At 39.6% G+C, this 16,116-nt stretch overlaps 1 protein-coding gene across 1 annotated transcript; it reads right to left on the reverse strand.

Annotated features, from left to right (window-relative positions):
* Positions 1-11,197: 11,197 nt before the first annotated feature.
* On the reverse strand, positions 11,198-14,872 carry LOC149232967 (uncharacterized). The gene is made up of 4 exons (XM_089382059.1): positions 13,713-14,872; positions 12,477-12,965; positions 11,365-12,337; positions 11,198-11,218 (listed from the first exon to the last, which is right to left on the reverse strand). Exons 1-4 carry the CDS (start codon positions 14,870-14,872, stop codon positions 11,198-11,200), a joined length of 2,643 nt encoding a protein of 880 aa, XP_089238185.1.
* Positions 14,873-16,116: the final 1,244 nt, after the last annotated feature.

The raw sequence follows: 16,116 nt of genomic DNA on the forward strand, positions 1-16,116 counted from the left end.
TGAAATTTTGAATTTTAGATAAAAATTTGTATTGGAAAGAAGCTGGTGGAGTTTTACTAAATTGCTTGTTGAAAGATGAAGCAGATAAAGTGATGCAGGAATTTCATGGAGACTGCGGCGGACACTTGTACTGTGAAACTACTGCTAACAAGATCCTACGAGCATGTTTTTATTGGCCAACCTTATTTTCTAATGTCCAAAGGAAAGTCACCTCATGCCACAAATGCCAAATATTTAAAGGCAAAAGGAAACTATTGCCTTTACCCTTAAAGCCCATATCAGTTGAAACTGCTTTCCAGCAATGGGGCCTTAACTTTATAGGAGAAATTCACCCTTCCTCTTCCACCCAACATAAGTGGATTCTTACAACCACTGATTATTTTACAAAATAGATAGAAGCCATACCTACTAGACAAGCCTCTGATGTAGTAACCATTAAATTCCTAAAGAACAATATCCTTTCAAGATTTGGATAACCTAGGAGAATCATTACAGATAATGCTGCAACATTCAGATCAAAGAGGATGGTGGATTTTTGCAACAAATATCAGATAACTTTGGGACATTCTACAACCTATTACCCTCAAGGAAATGGACTGGAGGAATATTCCAACAAAAGCTTGGTTAATATTATTAAAAAATTGTTGCAGGATAACAAGAAATCATGGCACAATAAGCTTGTAAATTCATTATGGGCAGACAGACTTACTACCAAGAAGTCAATCGACATGTCTCCATACCAGCGAATTTATGGAATATATGTTGTTTTTCCAACTTCATTTGGAATTCCTGTTTTGAAAATGCTTCAAGAATTGGAGGTTGAACCAAATGATATACAAAGAAGAATAAACCAAACAATTCACCTGCAGCAGTCAAGAGAGGAAGTTCACAACATAACTCAATTGATCTAGGAAAATATAAAGAAGTTATATGACAAAAGAACTAAGGCCGATGATTTTAAAATAGGCAATCATGTTCTTAAATGGGATTCCATAAGAGAATAGAAAGGCAAGCATGGAAAGTTTGATAATTTATGGATGGGACCTTACATTATTCATTCTTACAGAGGAAATAATGTATTTTTTGTGAAGGACATACATGGAACAGATTTACTTGGAGGACCTGTCAATGGAAGGATGTTGAAACATTATGTCTCTCAGGAATAGATGCAGTTTTCATCACATTCATTGTAGATACCATTTTCTTTGTATTGTTATGGTTGGGGTAGCTTATGTCTGAAAGTTGAAGCACGTGGAGAAGGCCCTCAGCTTTTAGTCATTTCGCTACCATAACAACAACAACTACAAAAAATCAGATGCAGTAAAACACTGAAGTTAATGATTCAAGGCTATTAATCTATTGTTCTTGACACCTCACAAGGAGAGTTCCATCCCCAGATAGAGCCATTGTTAGGGTCCTATAATTTATAGGATAAAATGATGATTGAATGATTTCTTTCAGTATTTCAAATTGTAAATAATATTGCATGCTGCAAATGATTTCCAAAAAAATATATACAAATGAAAATATGGTATATAAATAGAAAAAATAGAAAAAGAAAAAGAAATGATAAAAGAACCCCACAAAAAAATGAAAAATGTGAAAGTGGTGCTAGTTGAAGTGCCACTGATAGTCCAATAATTTTGTAGAGAATGAATCCATGAAACTGTGTGCAGCTTGTTTAAAATGCCACAATACATTTTTTGTTTGAAACATACAGTTTAATCATGTTCAAACAAATTTCAATTTATGTCAATTAGATTACAGTGAATAACTTAGCCAAATAGTGTAATCTTGGCTGAGATTAGATAGGTAGAATAGGTGAATAAATTAATCCAACATTTTAATCTGGATTAATGCAGTTAGTAGATTAGTTTTATTGTTTGAAAAGATGTTTTTAGTCCTTTAAAATGGAAAAATAAATTAGGTTTTTCACTTCTAATGCACAGTAATTGGTTTAGTTAGATTAGTTTAGGGAAAAATGAAATTCATCTTATGGAGCGCTATTTGTAATATGACCATTTGTCCAAATTTTGGACCTTATAGTTAAAAGGTATGTGCAATATGATATTTTATCTCGTTGGCATTAAACATCATATTCCTTCTCAACCCTTGATCGCGATCTTATTTCAATCCGACGGCTCCAAGGCCTTCCCCCCCCCGCGGCCATGTTTCTCTTTATCGTTGAGGGGGGGGGGGGTTGTTCGAAAATTTGGTTTCCCCGTCGCTACGTGTCCTCCCCAAATCATTTCGCACCTCCCCCCTCTAATATCATATACCGCTTCTGCCCCCCTCCGAAAGCGGTTTTCTCCACTCCTGCCACAACCCGCATTCCTGGTTACGTCACCCTCCACTTCTGCTCCACCTCCAATCCCGTACTGCAATGTATTTGTCCACCTATCACTTCCCACCAATGGTCTCGTGCCTTTGTCTGCCTATCCCTTGCCGCCACGTCGACGACTATTACACCTTTTTGTTGCAGCTCCATCTCGTTGCCTCCATCCCGTTGCTGATTAAATGCTCCTGAACAACTATTTAGCCAATGGTCCTGCTCCATTGAAAAATATTATAAATCTTCCTTCTCTCTTGCAATCACACTCTTTTCTCACTCTCTTACTCTCACAGTGCTTCTGATCCCTGCTTTCTATTTTGTTTGTCGACTATTGATCACAAAGGAATTGCCTCCAAGCTTTTTCTAGCGCAATTAATAGTTGCCCTCTGAAAATTCCATCTGTCATCCTCTACATTTTCATCTTGATACCACGATGGCTCCCAAAGCTAAGACTGATGCCACTATGGTTAACCCGATGCTCCCTCCCCCTGTGGATTTAGACCACATCTCCCTAGCTGACAGAGATTATAAAATCGTTGAAACGTACTGTGAATTCGACCTCTTTGAATTACGTTGATGGTTTCGTGACACTTATATTGATCAGTTCGATGAGATTAACCTCTGGCAATCTAGATTACCCCTCTTCATTTTTCCCCAATCCTATTATTTCCCTGAATTCCTCCTCAAGTGCCATGCCTCTTCTCTCAACTAAGAGGGCTATCATCTCCCCTAATGGTGAAATCCTTTTCACCATTACCTCTGAAAATATAAACCAAATGTTGCAGGTCCCATACAGTGACTCCCTGACTCCCTTTTCCATTGAGGCTCTTAAAGAAATTTATCAGAAACTCACCTTTCCCTAGAGAGCTAGGATTTTTGAGGTCTTTCTGCCAGAAGATTCTCAACTCCCCAAGAAGAATCCCCCCTTATCCCTCTTCTATTTTCCCCCAAAGAACCAGATATATTATCTTTTTCTTGTCCTCCCTGCTTGGTTACTTTTCAGATGAATGGGTAGATGAGCCTATTTTAGGCTTTCTATCCACCCTATCTACAGAAGAAGGACTACAAGTCACCTTTGACTATGGTCACTTCCTTGCAGATATAATTCATGAACAATTCCTTCAATTTTTAATTGAAGGAATGTTAAGATATTCTTCCATTATTATGTACATGTTTATTTTCTTCTAGATAGACAGGTTTCCCTTTGCATTGCAGAAACTTAATCAGCAAAGAGATCCTCAGAACATTATTTTATGGACCTCCGTGATCAAAAAACTATCACAGGAATTCAGTTTTTAAGAGTTTATTGATCAGTTTGTGTATCCAGCAACTTGTTTGATGAGTGGCCAGTGGATTCCAAGAATCTATGAGGATATTCAGAAAGTATTACATCTCAATGAACAGGTGAAGGCAGGATATTGGTATCTATACCAGTCATTTACAGAAATTAGAGATTTTGGCTCCAATCTGCCACCATATAAGTTACCCAAGTACCTTCCAATGAGCATATTTTCCTTGGATTACATCAAGAAAATAATCCACTCAGACAACATCCATTTTTTGGCAGCAAAGAAGAAGTCTCAATTCCAAATTAAGACACAGATAGGTCCTTTTATCTATAACAACAGAGCAGCAGGAGAGGAAGCAGACCTCCAGCTGAAACAAATGAATTTCCCTCTTAGCTTTACATGGTATTATGACACCTTTGAGGTTATTTTGTAAGCTAAGACTGGAACAGAAGATAACTCCCTATGTGCATACCCAAAGCTTAGAAATAGAGAAGTACATGAACCAACAAAATTGGGTAGAGAAAACATTGCAGGAGGCCGAAGAGCAGATGCTTTCCAGAACTACCTCAGAGACTCCTATACCCAGAGAAAAGACTGAGAAAATACCAAGAGAGGAGGACTTCCCTACAATCACTAAAGTCTCAGCCAAAGAATTCAAGATCTATACAAATAAGATTAAGACAAATTCTAAGAAGGATTTCCCACTACTGGAGGAAACACAGGGTACCATTGTGCTCTCTGGCCTTCAAACTTTGAATTTTGATAGCAGTACCACCGATTCTCCATCATCCTCGACTACTAAAGAGACTTCAACTAAAACACCTCATACACCAGAGACATTCACAGAACAGATGTTAGAAAATTATATATTACGGAGCAATGGAACACATAAAATATTGCAGAAATATAGACACAGAAAACACACAAAACAAGAGAGACACAGATATACGTGGTTCACCCAGTTTGGGCTACGTCCACCCCGAACAGCCAGTCCTTCCTTTCTATTATCCAGCAAAATGAAGAGACACAACCTACAGCAAATCCGTTGTAATATCCTCTGTTTTCTCTCACAGCCTCACCTCTCTGTTTCTCGCTCACAGAATACACATCTATCACACAGCCTCAAAATACAATACCCTCATACAAAGAGAGGGGTTGCCTTCTAGGGAAAAAAACCCTAAACTAAACATAAGTTCTACCGTCAGATCATCTGCCTAATGAACGGCCCAGATTGACTAGGAATTACTATACTTTTACAAGGCAATTTTACAATTGTTTTTAGCTTCGGGGGCGTTGCCCCCGAAACCCCCTGCTAGGGGGGGGCTCCCAAAGGTCGCAGCTGCCCCCCCTAGACCCCCCCTGCAGCGAATATTTTACGGGCGGCATTGCCGCCCCCATTTCGAACTGGGGTCCTATGTGGCGATACCTTTGAATATAGAAGATAATCAGGCTTCACACCCAACAACAGAGACAGTTGGATATTTTCCAAAGATATAGAGAAATTAAATAGAGGAATGAAGCCCTTCAAGACAACATCTATGCTTAATTCAAGAAGCGGTCTTCCTCAATCTAGCACAGGTTCATTTCATCCTATGACACAGAGAAGGGGAGAATGCATATGGAATTCTTACAGGCATAGGTTCCACAACCAAAATCAACGACTAAATTCAAGCAGACTACCTTTGAGACTGAGGCAAAGGATGTTCATCCTTTGGATCAGATGGACATGCACAGGAAAACGGGAGAAATGGTCTACTCAACCTTCACACAGGCTGCCCTCACTCCTTCCAAACTACAGTTGTCTTTGAACAATGTTCAATCTTGGCTCAAACTAGAGAAGATTTCCTCCCTGGCCAAAGATAAAAGAATTAAATATTTGGAGGAAATGGTGATTAAAGCAGGTTTTGGTCCTGACAATTAAAAATCCATGGAAGAGGTCATTTAAAAGAAGAATGTTGATATAACATCTCTAAGGAAGCAATTAAAGTTTCATGCAACTGAAGATCCCCAAGCAAAGGAGTTAGGAGAGATAGATTTATAGAAAGAAGAAATGTTGAAGCTACTAATGGAGCAGAGTGCACAGATTAAGGAGATGGAAGCAGAGATGGACAAGTTGATCAAAGAGAATGAGAAAAGTTTTCAACTTGTAGTAGCTCCTCTTGATGCAGTACCAATTGCATCCCTACTTCAAACAGGTATCCCTACAACAGTTACAACACCAGGAACATATTTCTCTGCAATACCTCCTTCTTCAATTACAGATGATTCAATTAAGTTGGTTCAACCCCTGGAAAACATGTCTATACAGGGAGAAGAAATAAATAAGTTAAGACAGGATGTGAGGACCATACAGGAGCAGAACACAATATATGAGAATTCCCTCCTAACAGAGTCTCAGAAATCCCATGCACTATCCCAAAGATTGCAGCAAATGGAAAAGATATTTCCATGGGTAATACCCTGGCCCGGGTCAAAGAAAATATTTGGAAATGGATCAATGAAGGTATGATAGGCATTTGGCCTTTAATACAAATCATATTTGAGCAACAAGAACTAATTGAAAGATCTAATGAAGCCATTGAAGAAGTCAAAAAACAGTTGGGTGACAAACCCAGTGAAGCTACTGAGCTCATAAAGTTCCTCAACTCTAAAAATAAACAGGAATTAGAAGAGATGGAGATTGAAGATAGAACAAAAACTATATTGGAGGTCAAAAAGGTGTTGACTAAGAGAAATTTAATGAGGCAGCTTGAAGAAAAGTGTCAGATTCTGGACATTGGTGTAAAGAGGTTCTTCAACAAGCTGGAAGCCCTCTACAAAAAGGGACTTCCTAATTTATTAGTAATAAATGATAAGCTTAGTACATGGTCCAATTACAATGAGAAATTGATGACCAAGGCTAAAGGCAGTTCTAAAGTTACAGGAGGAAGAATTAGTATGACAGGAAAAGAAACCTTGGAAGCGTTGGCATATGATCTAGATATCCAGTACGAGATTAAGCATATATTTATCTCTAAACCGACTTTTGCAAAATACACTAAAATAGACGAGGTTTACAGAAAGTTACTGAAGACTTTTATCCCTAGTGAGGAGCGTTGGGATAAATTATGTGAATTAATGGAATAAGAAGATGAATTGGTTGTACAACTCAGTGTCAACAACACAGCAGGAATCAAAGGGCCAGACAGTCAGTAGTTCCACCAATTTAGTGCCATCACTTCAAACACTTCAAATTTTCCTAAATATTTGTAACAATTTAGATAGATTCAATTTAGGAATTCCTAAATACACCCTAGTCATTTTTTAAAAGATTTTTTGTAAATATCTTATAAGTACTTCCCTTTTTGAAGTATCAACGGTTGATTTTGTTGATTTTTGCATTCCACAAATCTATTGTACCTTTTTATTGGATGGGCTAATCAATAATAAAAAGGACATTTTCACAGGATTCATGTGTTAGGCTATCTAGTGATGTGCTTCTCTCACTGTTAATGTTTTATTACTTTGTTTCCATGCTTATGTTTCCTGAAATCTTAATTATTCAATAGAAAGTTGAAGTACAGAATTTGTTTAGATGTACACTATGATCCTAGCTATGAATAATTTCAGTGTTTTCTTCTGATATCATGTTAAGGAATTCTTAATTGCTCTTTAACTTAAATTGAACTTATATCTTTTCTTCCACTCCATTTCTTTTTTTTCTTTTTTATTTTCTTTTTTTTAATATCAAGGATCCAATTAGTCTAGCTACCTTCCCCTATGAAACTCCTTTCCAAAAGCTTAAACAGACCCCTTTTAAATTGTAGTCTCCATAGCGCAATGGAAGTTTCAGGGACTTAATCAACCAATACATTTTAAAATCAAACTTTGAACCTTCATAACTAGCCTAATATCTAATACAACAAAGTTAAATCTCATAGAGAGAGCCCTCTCTGAAGCTAGTAGGGTTAGATCCATGCTTCCAAATTGGTTTGTGGTTACCTTTGTGATTTTCTTTTGCAGCCTTGGAAAATTACAGAGTGCTAACACCATGGGTTTCAAAGTGAGGATGGAAATTTTTTGATCAAGCAAATGGATTTAAACCAATCATCATTTCTCTAATTATGTTCACCAACACTTAGATGGTAGTTTCTTTATTTTGACTGATTTTTTCGGCCATTGTTTTTATTTTCTTGTCACCACTCTATTATGGCTCCAACCCTATCCATAGGGAAGAATTTCTTGCTAATAGAACTGACAAATCCATTGGTGAGAAAATTCTTCAAGTTTCTCTCTCAAGGGTAAATTAGTGGTTATAGGGTTAGTTTGGCTCTTTTTCATGTGGTTGCCAATTAGTTATGCTTTAACTTGACTTTGTATATGATTTTCTTCTTATTGTAGTTGCAACAACAACCCTAAATTCCTCATGGTGCCTTATGCTTGGCGTGAATTGAGGGTCCCAATGATTCAAATCAATGCAGATATCACCTTACCAATCCTATCTAACACTTTTGAGCTATGATCAACCATCCTAACTTGAAATAATGGATGAAGACTTATGAGCCTAACCAAACTTTATTGGCTAGTCTACAAGAGAAAAGTGACCTTTAATGCTCTAGCCTGTTGAGGTAACTCTTAGAGAGAGGTTTCCACTTAATTTATTTTTCTTGCAAATTTGAGCCTTTTTGAACTTGTGTAGTTCCCTATTGGGACTCTATCCAATGCTATAACACTCCTTCATCCTTCTATCTAATGCTACAACCGCACACTTGAGATTTCAACTTGATTTTTAGCCCTTCAAACTATGTGTAGCGCCCTCCTGGACCTCAAGTTAGCACTATAGCACCCCCCTAAGCACCATCCAAGTGATACAACCTTATAACAAGCTTTGTCTTGAGCATTCCTGTCAAAAATTTAACTTTTCAAGTTACCTTAGTGCTACATTGAGCCCTAGTACAACACAACAACCATGTAATTTTGTCTCCAAGGCAATTTTTCTCCTCTCCTAGTCATCCATAACACTACATTGACCTTCATGCTAGTGCTATAGTGCCCAGATGACCTTTAGTCTAGTGCTAGAGTCTCAGTTTCTCTCTCTTGAGTTCATATTTTTCTCTCTTAACCCTTGTAGTGCTCCACTGAGTCTCTTCTGATCATTATAACACATCATTGGCCATGTTCCAAGCGCTATAAGTCCTCCTTGAGCCTCAAGTTAGAGTCAGGATTCACTCTTTAAAACCTTTCTCTCTCAAGATGAGTTTTCTCATGTTTTCCTTGTGTTATACATGAGTTTACTAAAGGTGAAAGGCACGTTAAAGCAAGAACATTTGAATAGTTGATGCACAAAATCTCAAAAACCCTTATCATGGTTTAGTAACTCTCAATTTATGTTTCCTCAACTCCCTATGGTTTGTCTAGCCAGAACATGTAAGTTTTCATGTCAGAAGCCATTCTGGTTCTTTGAACTTAAGTCTAGAAATATTTTTTAGCTTTCAAGATTGAGTACATGAACTAATGATTTTATGCTTAGAAAACCTATTTATTTTTCCTATTTTTATAAGGAAAATTCCACTTGGGAGAATACACATACACCTTGGTCAAGATGGTGAAATTGTTTTAATTGTAATGATCAAGAGTACTTACAGTACACATATATCAATGTTTCCTTTTCCTCACCACTTAAGCCTAGTGCATGTACATGAGAAAACCATCTTGGGACCAAACCTCTAATTTCTTTGCATACAAAATTTAAACTAATTTACATAATGGGTGCCTGCTGTTTCATATTCTTATAGAAGAACCACTTGTGTGTCTAAGAGGTAAGCATGCTAAACTTTAGTGGCTTAGTCCTTGCAAATAGTGGAACCTAATAACTCAACTAATCAAGAGTTCTTGGATATACATGGTAATAAGCATATAAGTTGTTTAAGAGAGAGGGTATTCCTATGGAGGAACCAAACTCAGAAATATACAAGCCTAGTAAACATATAAATCAGAGAAAGAAAACTTAACTAGATTCTCCTACATATTTTTCTAATGGATGACCTTCACCAAGCTTTGAAACCCTACGAGATATCATGCCACGTGAAGAAAAAATAGGGAATTAAAGGAACTACGTCATACAAAAGAGTTATCTTTTAGTGCCTTCACTAATAAGTGGACTAAAGATAACTTGAAGCAACATCTAACAGATCTTGCTAAACTACAAACAACCTTGATCTCATGTCTTGTCTCATGAAAAAATAACATGTCAATCTTCTCCCAGAATACCTCAAAATACCATGTCAATATGGAGAGCTTTCCACTTGGGATAATTAAATTCAATTACATCATACTATGAAGTATAGGTGGCTTGTATTCACGGCTTCACGAAATTCCCAATTAAAGATCTAATTAGATTGAAACAACTATGACCCTAAGTTATGAGAGCTTTAAATATCTTCCTTTAATATATTTGTAAAGTTTGATTATTTGAAGATTTGTAACTAACCCCATAGAAGTTCAATAGTCCCAAGAGGCAGTTACTAACTCAATCTATAAATATTGTAAAACTCTCAATATGAAGAGAGAAACTTTTGGAATTTTGTTGATATACCTGGAGACCATAGCTAAAAGGATGGTACTTCTTCATTCACTACTTTAATAATAAGAATCCTTGAAGACCATCACTAGAGCTATATTTTGACATGCATCTTGTCCTTGTTTCTAACTACTCTTGAACAATTTATGTACGTGTGTACTTTGTGAGATGTATACTACTAGGTAATAAACTAATCTATGCATTAGATAGTTTCTCTCCCATGCTTATTATTTCAGTTATGCATTTTTCACTATATGAACACTTATTATATCAACATACTAACTATTTTGGAGTTGTTTTAGTAAGTTAAACATTTGTTGTTTTCTTGGATTTCAACTAACTATTTCCTTGACTATGCATTTGTGTTTTTACTGAATCATCGCTTCCTTTTTCCCATCTATCTCTTAATTTCTAGCTAGCAGATATTTTTTCCCCTGGGAAAAAGTCGTAATTTCTATTAAAGTTAAGAAATTACATTTTGCATATGCCGAAGCATTCATATACAGGCAGCTGTGCCTACCAAGATCAGTCTGTAGTACTATATAAACAAAATTTAAAGCAGGTTGTCTCCTCGCAGGGAGCTGTCCAAAACTGTTCACTAACAGTGTTCAAAATAGGAGTCCATTGCTCTACGCAGAGAGCCATATATATCAAAAGTAAAGTGTTGTATAGTGCTAAATATGTAGAGATATATACAACTATTGACAACAAAAATAAACAAGTGAAAATCTGTAAGTGGGCTTTTATAGCCCATTGTCCATCCGATCATCAAAGGGTCTATGATAATGCTGATAGAATGACCCTTCGATTTCCTCCTGTATCAGCCAATTGTCTCCTTGTCTGTGCGCTGCCTCTTTGGAGAGTTGATCTGCAATGGTATTTTGTTCCCTGTAGATATGACGACAAGCAAATGATTCAAATGAAGTAGTCAGCCTCTTTGCCTCATCTAATATGTGCCTCAATGAAAATGCATGACAATGAGATGCATCAGACAGCCAATTGCAAACTATTTTAGAGTCACCAAACAGCTGGAGATGTCTGCATTGTTTATGTATGGCAAAGTGTATAAGGTGCTTGGCAGTGCACAGTTCAGCATAGTTATTAGTTCCTCTGCCTAGGTTTATTTGTATTTTGTAGCAGTGTGTTTCATTGAGATATAGTACTGCGCCTCCCCCACAGCCCACCTCTTGTGCAGAACCATCAAAAAAAGCCCATGGTTTGGATTTGTCAATATCCAATTGTTTAATGATGCGAACAGGACCTATGTGTTCTTCATCAGGTATCATGTTGTAATCCGCAATGGTATGAAGAAGGATAGTAGGCCAGTGAGGGGCTCTGAGGTTGAAGATAGCCTGATTCCGGGCAATCCAGATTGCCCAGCATGCAAGAAGCGGAATATTAATGGCCTTCCCCGAGTGTTCATGGTTCCAGTTCTCCCATGCCTCCATTATGCTATGACCATGCCAGTTTTTCAATTGCGGGAGATGAGAAGAGAGGTCATGCCAAAAATGTAATGTGATACAGCAGTTCAGAAATAAGTGTAAAGTACTTTCTTCCTCCTGGTGACAGAGATGGCAGCGGAAGGGTCCATGGAAGGATCGCTTCATAAGATTGGTGCCCGTAGGTACTTTATCAAAGATAATGTTCCACATGAGCAGTCGAGTACGCGGGGCTGATTTGAGTTTCCATAATGCCTTCCATGTGGGATGGATAATATGAGGCTTATGAGACTCCATGAGCTTTAGATAGCCCAGCTTCGGGGTATATGCTCCATGTTTTGCATAAGCCCAAATGATTTCATCAGGTCCATCAGTAAGTCTGATATGAGCTTGAGTGAGTGCATCCGTGTACTCTGCCCATTCATTGTGCCACTGTGCCGGAATATCTAATGCTTGAGCGCTGGTCCAGGCTTGATGGAGGAAGGAGGAGTTTGCTTGATCACCAATATGCATTATGTATGTGATACCTCTGTCATTAAGATGTCCAATGAGGCCATCTGAGAGTCTGTGAGTATTTCCACATCCAACCCAAGGGTCCAGACCTATTCGGACTGCATTACCAGCCTTGATGCGCCAAGTTAATCCTTCTCGTAATAAGGGTAGTGTGCCGATGACAGCTTTCCATATGATGGATATGTTGTGATTAGTTCTCTGTTGACTGCATATCCAATCCAACACATTCAAGGGCCTGATGTATTTTGCACATGCTACCCTGGTCCAGAGTCCTTCAGAGGTGAGAAGTTGCCATCCGAGTTTGGCAGCCAGAGCTCTAGAGAAAAGGTCGAGCCTTTTGATACCCCAACCCCCCCAGCGTTTGGGCTTTTGCAATAGTATCCCATTTCACCCAGGCAAAGATTCTGCCAGGCTGGTGGCCCTTCCAAAGAAATTTACTGCAAATATGTTGTAATCTGTTGAGTATGCCCTTGGGAATCCATGTGAGAGCCATCCAGTATACTGGAGTGGCTTCAATCACAGCTTTAATAAGTATCAGTCTGCCAGCTCGAGATAGGTATCGGTGATACCAAACTTGTAGTCTCTTTTCCACCTTGGCTATTAGCCATAACCAATCTGCTATCCTGTATCCATTAGGTTTCAGTCTGAAACCAAGATATTTAATACCTTCTGACAAGGTCAAGTTGTTGTAAGGAAATCGCTGATTAGCATAAGCTATTTCATTGATAGAGCATCCAAAAGTAGTAATGGTGGACTTATGAACATTAATCTTCATACCAGTAGCTTGCTGAAAGAGAAGAAATGAGTTATGGAGTATAGTGGAGTCTCCAACGCTGCCATTCAGGAAAATAAGAATATCATCAACAAATAATAGGTGAGTGAGGAAAAGATGGTCTGCAAGTTTGATACCAGATAACTGGTGTCTATCTCGTGCAGATGAAATAATTCTACTCAACCCTTCCATTATGAGTAAAAACAACAGAGGGGAGAGTGGACATCCCTGTCTGAGTCCCCTCTCTGAAGTGAAGAAAGAGGAAGCTTCCCCATTTAGTAAAACACTATAGGATACATCAGTGATACAGCTCATGGTCCATTTGATGAAATCATAAGGGAAGCCCAGGTGAGTGAGCAACAGCCGTAAGTATAGCCAGTTGGTTCTGTCAAAAGCCTTGGACAGATCCACCTTGAGGATCATTCCTTTTTGTTTTTTGATCTGCATGGTGTGCATGAGCTCTTGAGCAGTAGCAATGGCCTCATGGATCTGTCTGTGGTGCAGGAAAGCAAATTGTTCAGCGGATATATGATGCGATAGAATGGGCTTGAGACGGTTGGCAATAGTCTTAGCTATAATCTTGTAGAGGCAATTGCAGAGTGATATAGGGCGGAAGTCATCAAAAGTACTGGGGGCATTTGATTTAGGGATGAGAGCTATGAAGGTGGATTTAATGGCTGAGGATATACGACCTCTTCTTCTACTGTCTTCAACTATATTCAGGAGGTCATTGCCCAAAAGATCAAAAAAAGCAAGATAAAATTCAATGGTCCATCCATCTGGACCAGGGCTCTTATCTTTTTTGAACCATTTCAGGGTAGCTTCTAATTCTGCCATCGTCACTTCCTTCTGCAGTTCATCAGCATCTTCTTGTTCAATATATCTGGGGAAGAGCTCAGCCACTCTCATGATTTCCAAGATATTAGCTGCTTCAGGAGCCTTGTAAATGCCTCTAAAGTGCTCAGTGGCCAATCTGGCCAGGTTCCGCTGTGAGGAGACAGTGACCCCTTGTTCATTCTTTAATTCCCAAATAGTGTTAATAACTTTGCAGCCGTTTGAAAACTTGTGATAAAATTTGGTATTTGCATCTCCTTCGGTGAGCCATATAGCTCTGCTTCTAAGTCTCCAGCTTTCTTCCCTTTCCTTCAAGATTTGAGTGCGTTGAGCAATAAGGGAGGTGAAGTTCTCCTTGCTTTCAGGGGAGGGGAAAGTCCCATTTGATGATTCTTCAAATTCAGCAATGACCCTTTCAGCCTCCTTTAAAGTCAGATTATCCTGAAGGCGTTTCTGGTGAGCCCAGTTCTTGGTGATCTGTTTGAGTTCTGTGAGTTTCCTTACGAATCCCACTGATATGTCCTCTCCTTCTCTGATGGCATTGGATTGCCAGTAATTATGCACCAATTGTATGTATGAGGGATCTTGCAACCAAGAGGCATTGAATTTAAAAGGGCTCTTAATCTTATGGGTTAGGTCTTCAGCTTCTAAGAAGATCGGTCGATGATCAGAAATGCCTCCCGTTCCAACCCATTGCCGAACTCTGGGGAGATCATTAACCAGGGATTCCTTAATAAGGAATCTGTCCAGTCTTCTTGCAAGGCTTTGGTCTCCACTTCTGTTATTTGTCCAAGTATATTGGAGCTTGGCAGACGGTATGTCTACCCAGTGATGATCCTCTAGTAGGCTGGATATAGTATCAGTGAGGGTGTCGACCTGGGCTAAGTGCCCCCATGACTCACTATATCCGAGCGAGAAATTGAAATCTCCTCCAAGAATAATGTTGTCTGCCTGGAACAGCTCTGATGCAAGTAAAGAGCTCCAATAATTGGCACGGTCTGTACAAGGGCCATATACATTGATAATCCTGATGTCGTTTACAGCAGAATGAGCACAGATATCAAGACCTATAAACCCCCTTCCTCCAAAAGTGTTCTTGATCTCCGCAACTTTGTTATTAACCCCAATGGCCATACCCCCAGATCGTCCGGACGCATCCAAAGCATGGAAGGTCCAGGAAGGGAGCCAGACAGAGAGAGTGTGGATGAGGGGTTCAGCTTGACAGAGGGTCTCTTGAAGAAATATGAAGTCCATCTGAGATGTCAGGAGTAGTCTCCTAAGTGCTAGTTTTTTGGCTGAACTAGCAAACCCCCGGCAATTAAAAGAAAGAAACTTCATTAGGGGAGGGGGGTTGGGCCATTCCTCGCTCTAAGGGCCCGGAAGATAGTCTGCTGTCGCCCCAGGGCGACTTCTTCATCAGCAGTATGCCTTGCCTTGGTAATGCGGGAGGGTCTACCCCTGGAATTCTTGAGGGACAATGGCATGCGGTTCAGTTCAAGTCCAACTGCATCCGGACCCCTGTCCTTCATGCGGGGGCGGAGGGAATACCGAGGAGGAGACGGTGATGAATTTAATGAAAGGGAGGCCAGAGTCGAAGTGATTCTGGATGGAGGAGCCACCGGTGAAGGGAGTGGTAGGGTGCATGTGAGTGTGGTGTGATTGTGATTATTCAGTGGAGGGGATGCAGGGGATGCAGTGGATAATAAAGTATTGATGGATGCAGATGCAGTGAATTGAGATGATATGCCCAAAGTCATGCATGAAGGAGGAGGAGACGGAGAATAGATAGTAAACTTACCCGATTGCTCCAAGTCCTCTTGATCAGTTGATGGCTGCAGGTGTGGCGAGGCCGAAGGCGGATCAGAGGGATCCCCAGCATTGTCAGATGGCCCGGTGCTTCCTGGTTCCTCCACGATCTGAGGGCGATCCTGTTCCCCAGAGGTCTGTGTAGGATGAGTCTCAGGGGGTATGTCCTGCGTCTGTGGGACTGCTTCCTCCGAGCCATTCGATACTGATTTCTTGAGGAGAGGGCAATCTCTGTAAAGGTGGCCTACTTGGTGGCATCTGCGACACCTGTATGGTACGCCTTCGTAATCGATGATTTGCTTGCGTTCAGTATCCCTCCACTGAATTGTAATATATTCCAGCAGTCCGCCTCTCGTGTCCAGGTTAATGAGTATCCTGGCGTAGGCCATCATTCCCGTCTGCTGATAGGATTTGTCATAGCCCATATATCCGCCAATGGCATTACCAATCCTCTTGAAGATGTCTTCTGACCAGTACTGGAGTGGAAGCCCAGGAAGCCGAATCCATACCGGTCCGATGCCAATTTGCTCCGTCTCAGGGTCAAATAGAGGAGTCCATCTCTTCAGTAGCAC

Source organism: Pinus tabuliformis, chromosome J (genome assembly GCF_031772625.1).
Source record: "Pinus tabuliformis cultivar Carrire ecotype Pingquan chromosome J, CPIR1, whole genome shotgun sequence".
Classification (NCBI taxonomy): Eukaryota; Viridiplantae; Streptophyta; class Pinopsida; order Pinales; family Pinaceae; genus Pinus; species Pinus tabuliformis.

Bases quoted from the DNA above. Each gene is read 5' to 3' on its own strand.
- LOC149232967 (XM_089382059.1), bottom strand. From the start codon at position 14,872: ATGGCCATTGGGGTTAATAACAAAGTTGCGGAGATCAAGAACACTTTT. The intron at 12,966-13,712 runs GTTCAAAAAAGA...CCTGAATGGCAG, and splicing joins TTAGAAGCTACCCTGAAATG to CGTTGGAGACTCCACTATAC. The intron at 12,338-12,476 runs GTATCAAAAGGC...TTGGATATGCAG, and splicing joins CAAACGCTGGGGGGGTTGGG to TCAACAGAGAACTAATCACA.